This window comes from Aspergillus pseudonomiae (genome assembly GCF_009193645.1).
Source record: "Aspergillus pseudonomiae strain CBS 119388 unplaced genomic scaffold BDV37scaffold_100, whole genome shotgun sequence".
Taxonomy (NCBI): domain Eukaryota; kingdom Fungi; phylum Ascomycota; class Eurotiomycetes; order Eurotiales; family Aspergillaceae; genus Aspergillus; species Aspergillus pseudonomiae.
This window is the reverse complement of record NW_022476092.1, coordinates 122,130-128,129: the sequence shown is the minus strand read 5'-3', so window position 1 is coordinate 128,129 and position 6,000 is coordinate 122,130. Positions and strand designations below refer to the sequence as shown.

The 6,000-nt window shown below is 47.7% G+C and overlaps 3 protein-coding genes across 3 annotated transcripts; all 3 read right to left on the bottom strand.

Moving 5' to 3' along the window:
• Positions 1 to 1,213: 1,213 nt before the first annotated feature.
• Positions 1,214 to 1,957, bottom strand: BDV37DRAFT_287771 (uncharacterized protein; the record flags this gene model as incomplete). Its single annotated transcript, XM_032088158.1, has 2 exons — positions 1,214 to 1,791; positions 1,852 to 1,957. 2 exons carry the CDS (start codon positions 1,955 to 1,957, stop codon positions 1,214 to 1,216), a joined length of 684 nt encoding a protein of 227 aa, XP_031936609.1.
• A 304-nt stretch (positions 1,958 to 2,261) lies between these two features.
• Positions 2,262 to 4,265, bottom strand: BDV37DRAFT_7797 (RmlC-like cupin domain-containing protein). The gene is made up of 6 exons (XM_032091205.1): positions 4,191 to 4,265; positions 4,016 to 4,132; positions 3,840 to 3,941; positions 3,642 to 3,785; positions 2,428 to 3,570; positions 2,262 to 2,359 (listed from the first exon to the last, which is right to left on the bottom strand). Exons 2-5 carry the CDS (start codon positions 4,052 to 4,054, stop codon positions 2,635 to 2,637), a joined length of 1,221 nt encoding a protein of 406 aa, XP_031936608.1. The 5' UTR covers positions 4,055 to 4,132; positions 4,191 to 4,265; the 3' UTR covers positions 2,262 to 2,359; positions 2,428 to 2,634.
• A 261-nt stretch (positions 4,266 to 4,526) lies between these two features.
• Positions 4,527 to 5,530, bottom strand: BDV37DRAFT_261145 (uncharacterized protein). The gene has a single exon (XM_032083290.1). It carries the CDS (start codon positions 5,489 to 5,491, stop codon positions 4,679 to 4,681), a length of 813 nt encoding a protein of 270 aa, XP_031936607.1. The 5' UTR covers positions 5,492 to 5,530; the 3' UTR covers positions 4,527 to 4,678.
• Positions 5,531 to 6,000: the final 470 nt, after the last annotated feature.

Below are 6,000 nucleotides of genomic sequence, written 5' to 3'. Positions count from 1 at the left end.
TTTTTTTTTTTTTTCTTATTGTATTTTATTTTATTTCCCTGTCTTTCTGTACCTCCGTTTCTTTGTGCTTGAGTGGCCGAGCATTTAGTCCCACTGCCAATATCCGTCGGAATGCTACCCTGCAGATGCCATGGACGTCACGCCCAGAAGTACTAGTAGTAGACACCATATCCAACAAGACACAAGCGCCAGCACCGGCTTCAATGATCAGTCCCTGTAATAAGTCGGACTGATGGAGTCATCTTACACACCCTGCGAGACTGTGCCCCTCACAAGTACGCAACCAGGTAGACTAAGTAGACAAGTCCCACCAACTCTCCAGTACTTTTCACCGTTCTTTCCTTTCTCCTTTCCTGTGTATGCTTTTCACTGCTGCAGGCGAACTGTCTCAAGTACTACTGGTAGAGATAATGGCCCAGTTATTGCCCTTTTTTTTTCCAATGAGTCGGACTTGGACGTTGTTAGTAACTTGCCACCCTCATTTTACCAAGTGGACCTGTTTCCTCCCCACAGATATTGAGCACGAAATATGCAAGCAGTGACATAGTATTCTTCATTAGTGAAGAGACCTATATCTAAGTCTTTGCTGGCTCTAGATGTTTGGCTTGTTTGGCTATGCTCATGCCGTTCTGTGGAAGGAGCCATCGTTTGAATCAGAATAGGAAGGGTGTTAGTTCCGCCCTCTCTTGAATATCAGCATCAACCTTCCTCATTATCCTACATGTTACATCTGGTCCCACAAAGGGTGAGTTGACAGTGCCATCAAGACAACCTCATCACTTACTCACTCAGGTTCAACCTCAGCAGGAACATATGTACATTATATATTCTGCTGTGCACAAGAACGGGCAAAAGCATGATTGTCCACTTTCCTTTGGATCATGGTCTAGCACATCACATCCATCAGAATACCGTGACAGCGAGACATTAGCTACGAGCCCATACTTAGCGACCCAGGACATGCTTCATGGTCATCATCAATTTCATTATACCTAACGCCGCGGCATAGGAACGCAGAGATCGTTACTGTCATGAACCCATCGCATCGCTTCCCCAAAGAAAAGGAGGAAGGCCGGAAGCAAACAGGAAAAGAGAAAAGCACACCATACACCATACGCCGTATTGACCCATTTATCCATTCCAATCCCATTTACCAATCCAACGCTAACCAAACCCCACAGATCCATCCCATATGACAAGTTGAAACCAGACCCTAATTAAAATTCGTGACCAACCTCGACAGAACAGGTTTTGGTCGTCGAAGTGATTGGGCCCCCTCTAAAGGTCGAGAGAAATTGGTGGTGCTACTAGTCGAGTCCATCGACCGAGAGCTCTCCAGTGACAATCCCCGGTGCTCTGCTTGAGACGAACTTCTCTGTGTCTCCGCGGGTCCTGTGTACTGCTGCTCGACTCCTCGAATAAAAGAGAATGGTCTTTCCTCAAACATACCGACCGGATCCACCTGGGTCGGTCGATTGATCTTAACTGATGGTGGCAGTTGACTAATGCCGTGGTATTTCGAGGGGTCATAGGCGGGTATAGTGGTATATGCGGGTGGTGGGGTGTCCCCGGACAGTCTACCACGAGGATGGGTATGACTTTGCTCTCGTGGTTGGCTATAGGAATACATTGACGAGTAGGGTCGTGGCCGTTTTATTCCCTGGTTGTCGGAGGGATATTCCTGGGGCGTATATCCCATCGGTGCATGCATGACCAACATGTTCTCCTCGTATTGTCGGATGCGATCCCATCTCCGTTTCTTGAAGAGGATGAACAGGATCCCCGCAGTGACTAGTTTGACGTCAACAACATGATTTCGGTGAGCATATAGAGAAGAAAGGCTCTACTTACTAGCAATAGCAGCGACACAACCCAATACAACCCCGATGATAATCTGGTTGGTGGCTGGGTCACTCGATCGAGGCACCAATGACCTTGAGCAAAGAGGGAGAAACATATTGCCAGCTTGCGGGGTAAGATGGAAGGGATCGCTGACCGAGAGAAAACACTTGAGCTTCCCCCTCAGTTCAGTTCAGGTCAGTTCAATTCAAGAAGAGCGGAGACTCCCCCCATTAAGAACTCAAATTCACCTCCAGCCTCGTTTCAGGATGGCTTGTTTGAGATCATTTTAAGTTCCGATCAGGGCATCTGCTCCAGCCTTGAGTCGCGGCTAGCCAGCGTGACAGTATGCAGTGTATCCAGCACGCACCAGTCTGTGACAAAAGCAAGAACCCCAAAAATAGAAGAATTTCGGCGCGATTGCAGATTCATTGGCTGACGATGATCGGTTTCGGAGCTGCAAGCGCTCGGATGGTCGTATCAGCGGCAATTGAAGGATCGGACCCGCATTAGTTGTGATCTATTTTAAAGTGAGCAAAATGAGGAGAAATCGGAGATTCTGAGTAACTGGTCGCGGATCCAACTTGCCTTCTATCATTCTAGAATTTTAAACATGTTCAAATCGGGCGTTTTCAGGATATGCCTGTCGGTCGGCTCGTTCTATTATTCTATACGCCACGCGTTGTTACAGGACTAGGCCCCAAACCTAACCTCAACGTCTACAGACCCCAGTGTACATGGAGAAAAGCATCCCATCCAAAATGTCTCATACTGTAGTGTTTCGAATTCTTCCGTTTACTCGGCATATGGTCGATACACAGCGATTCCCTTGTCCGTAGATAGATCCAAGCTCACCCCTTGTCCAACAAAGTATACATATCCCTCCTGCAGGTCGAACGTCTTGACAGACTTGCCCTCGGTCAATTCTAACCGCCCAGATCCTTTGGTGACAAAGAGCAGACTCGGTCCAGAAATAGCCTTGTGTGTTTCATGCTCTCCGGCTCCCAGACTAGTCGCCAACACGTTAAATTCACTGAAAGGAGGCGCATACTCATCCGATTTCCCATTGACACCCTTGTCACTCTTTCTCCGTGGCAAAAGAGCCTCGTCCACTCCGTGTGGTTTGAAACTCAGAGCGCGCGTGAATAAATCGACATTATCACGGTCTGCACGCGGACAAAACCCCGTGTTGATCACATTATCAGACCGCGCCATACACTCAACGATGTCACCACAAAGATACGCATGGATACTGTCCGCAGGTACGCAGACAGCCTCCCCAGGTCCAAGAGTAATGTAGTTCATCAGTAGCGCGGCAACGAGGTTACCATTGTCGAACTCGGTATATTGCTTGCTAAGTCGATCGAGCATCCCAGGGATATAACGATGCTTTCCAAATTGAGCTTCTGGGAGATCCTTAAGACCCTGAATGATCTCTGAGACAACGATCGGAGGCAAAGTGAGGAGCGTCTTGCAGAGTTCTCGTAGTACTTCGTCGTCGAATGGCTGATTGTATGGTACTAATTGCTCAACTGGCTTGAGCTTCATGATCGCTTCGATTTCACTAAGGGGTTTGAAGCCAGCAAAAAGCTCGAAACTGGACAGCGCGACTGCGATCTCAGGCTTATGATTTGGGTCATTGAATTGGTCTGGGTTTTCTTTGTGAAGTTGCTCTGCTAGTGATTTGTCTGGGTGGACTTGGAGAGGAAGCGCTTTACTAAATGAGAGGATCTGGTGGTTTGTTGCGTTAACTCATCTTCTGCTGAGGCCCAGCACACACTCCATGGAAGTACAAGACTCACTTTCGGCAAGAACGGAATTTCCGGCCCATACTTATCAAGCGCCGATTTCCCAACGAGCTGTGGGTTCTTCTTTAGATACTCGGAGAGGAGCTCGCCTGTTGAAAGAATTCGAGAAGGGACAGTCGGGTATGTGCCCATCCACATCTACAGATGTCAGAAGCAACGCCTTCGCTATCCCACATATGTAGCTGGAAGTACCTCAGAGTATGTTTGGTCATCTTTTACATCCCCGTTCTTTGGGGTCTTGGACCAAAGCTGACCGGCGAACGAGTTTTTTCCTTGCTTACCCCATGGATCATTCTGGAAAGGTAGAGTAGTTAGCATTTCGTAGTTGACATATTCAAGAACAATACTAGAAAAAGGATTGCTTATACCTTTACTCCGCATTGGAGCTGAACGACCGGCTCCGCCATTGTCACGAATCGGGAGGAGTATTATTCCCCTTGATTTTGATTAGTGTCTTGTGTGTGTTTAGGTGGAACCGGAGAGAACTATTCAACATTAGAGTCTGCCAGAGATAAGACAAGGGAAGAGAGTATTTATTTGTACAATGGAAGGCGGTCCTGCGTGAACATGTCGTCATGGATGGATGATCGCGACTTCCTTTTTGGGAAATTCCTGGTCATGACTTCATATCAATCGAGCCCTAACTCCAAGACTTCAGAATTTCCATGAAGCCAAGAGTTTCTCCTTTCTTACAGATCCAGATGGAAGACTGCCAACAGGATATTCAACAGGAGGAATTCGGAATCAATGCTCCTTAATCGTCACACTGACGTCAGTGCCGGCAGTGCTTTTGAACACCGATTATATCCATGTAATTGAATAGAAGCAGTTCTAGATTGTAGATATCAGATGTGAGGTAACGTAAGCTCTTCATTATACGTGTATTCGTGGGAGTGATTCAGCCAACCACCAACGCCTTGCAAAGCCCTAACGCAGAAAATGCTCATCGCGCTATAACGGTCGCAGATATATACACCATCATGACATGATGATCAAGATTATAAATCTCAGAAAAAGAAGTCCATAAACTTTTATCCATAAATGTCCTCCGCATCGGGTACCATGGTCATAGTCATGCGCCTCGCAGCACGAAGCCTCTTCTTCTCTGACGATGAAGTCGTGTTCATTTGTGCGGCCATCACCCACTCACTATATTCGCCACTAGTTCTATATCCCGCCCGTGATGACCGGTGAGACCTCTCGTGGGGTTCAACGTAGTGATCGTACTTGTCCTCAAGATGAGAATCCCGGTAGTATCGCCTGGGTTGATTGTACCTCTCCTCAATCTCGGCGTGGTTGGACTGCATACTATGATGCGAACTCGCAGAGTATCTGTGGCTTCCTGTCGAGACAGCTGCAGCCCGGGTATCGGCAGGGATATATCGAAATCGAGGTGAATCATGAACCCGCGAAGCTGCTTTCTCAGCAACCTCAGTAGAGTAGTCTTGATGGATAGGTTTGTAGGCAAACTCGGTTCTTCGGTCGGGGTGGTGCAGATGCTCTTTCTCGTTTGGGTCCTCGGTGGAATGTCGTGACCGTGGAGCCAAACGCATCGAAAGACGACGAGGGTTCAATGTGCTCATGGAAAAGGAGTTCTGCCTAGATGGGGGAGTATTGTCCGGAGCAGAGGCTGCATCGTAGTTCTCCCGGGAGGATCTGGTAGAATTGCCCCTGGCGAGGCCATGACCATAACCTCTGTGAGTAGATTGCCGAGGGCTTTCGAGTTGATTCCATGATCCTTCAGTCGGGGCTGATATTGAGACGTCTCCAAACCGTTCATGAAGGGGCTTGTAGGCGTCGGGCTTGCGAACGCGGTTCAGGGGCCGTTGTACGAAGCTTGCCATGATGAAGATAACTCGACGTATGGAATAAAAAAAAAAAAAGGGCGACAAGTCAAGTTTCGAATATGTAGCAACCCAAGGATTATGGGCTAATAGGTATGCTGATGGGACAAGCCTATATGAACTTTTTGCGATAGTGGGCACTATGCAAAGTTCCTGGGCACCAGTAACAACGCTGCAAATAATAAAATGTCCAGGTAATTGTAGTGGAAGTTGAACGCTAACAAGCTGCTGAAACGCGCAAGGAGAATTAATGCACGCCGAACAATCAAGACGCTTGGAGGCACGAAACAAAAGGGACTTCAAGATATGGAAGGATTCATGAGCTGAAGCGTCGGACAAAGCACAGACCAAAGTATAAATCCAGAAGGATTTTGCCTGGGCTGAAGTTCCAGTCGCATTGTAGAGGATGGAGGAGTATAAAAGCTTGTCCTTGAGCCAAGAGTTTCAGGAATGATTCTTTTTTTGTCTCGTGCCCGTCGAATTACCGGCGCAGGGTCAGTGTCATGCAT

Coding starts and splice junctions, on each gene's coding strand:
- BDV37DRAFT_7797 (XM_032091205.1), bottom strand. CDS start 4,054: ATGGCGGAGCCGGTCGTTCAGCTCCAATGCGGAGTAAAG. Junction 3,786..3,839: donor ATGACCAAACATACTCTGAG/GTACTTCCAGCT, acceptor TGACATCTGTAG/ATGTGGATGGGCACATACCC. Junction 3,571..3,641: donor AAATTCCGTTCTTGCCGAAA/GTGAGTCTTGTA, acceptor ACAAACCACCAG/ATCCTCTCATTTAGTAAAGC.
- BDV37DRAFT_261145 (XM_032083290.1), bottom strand. CDS start 5,491: ATGGCAAGCTTCGTACAACGGCCCCTGAACCGCGTTCGCAAGCCCGAC.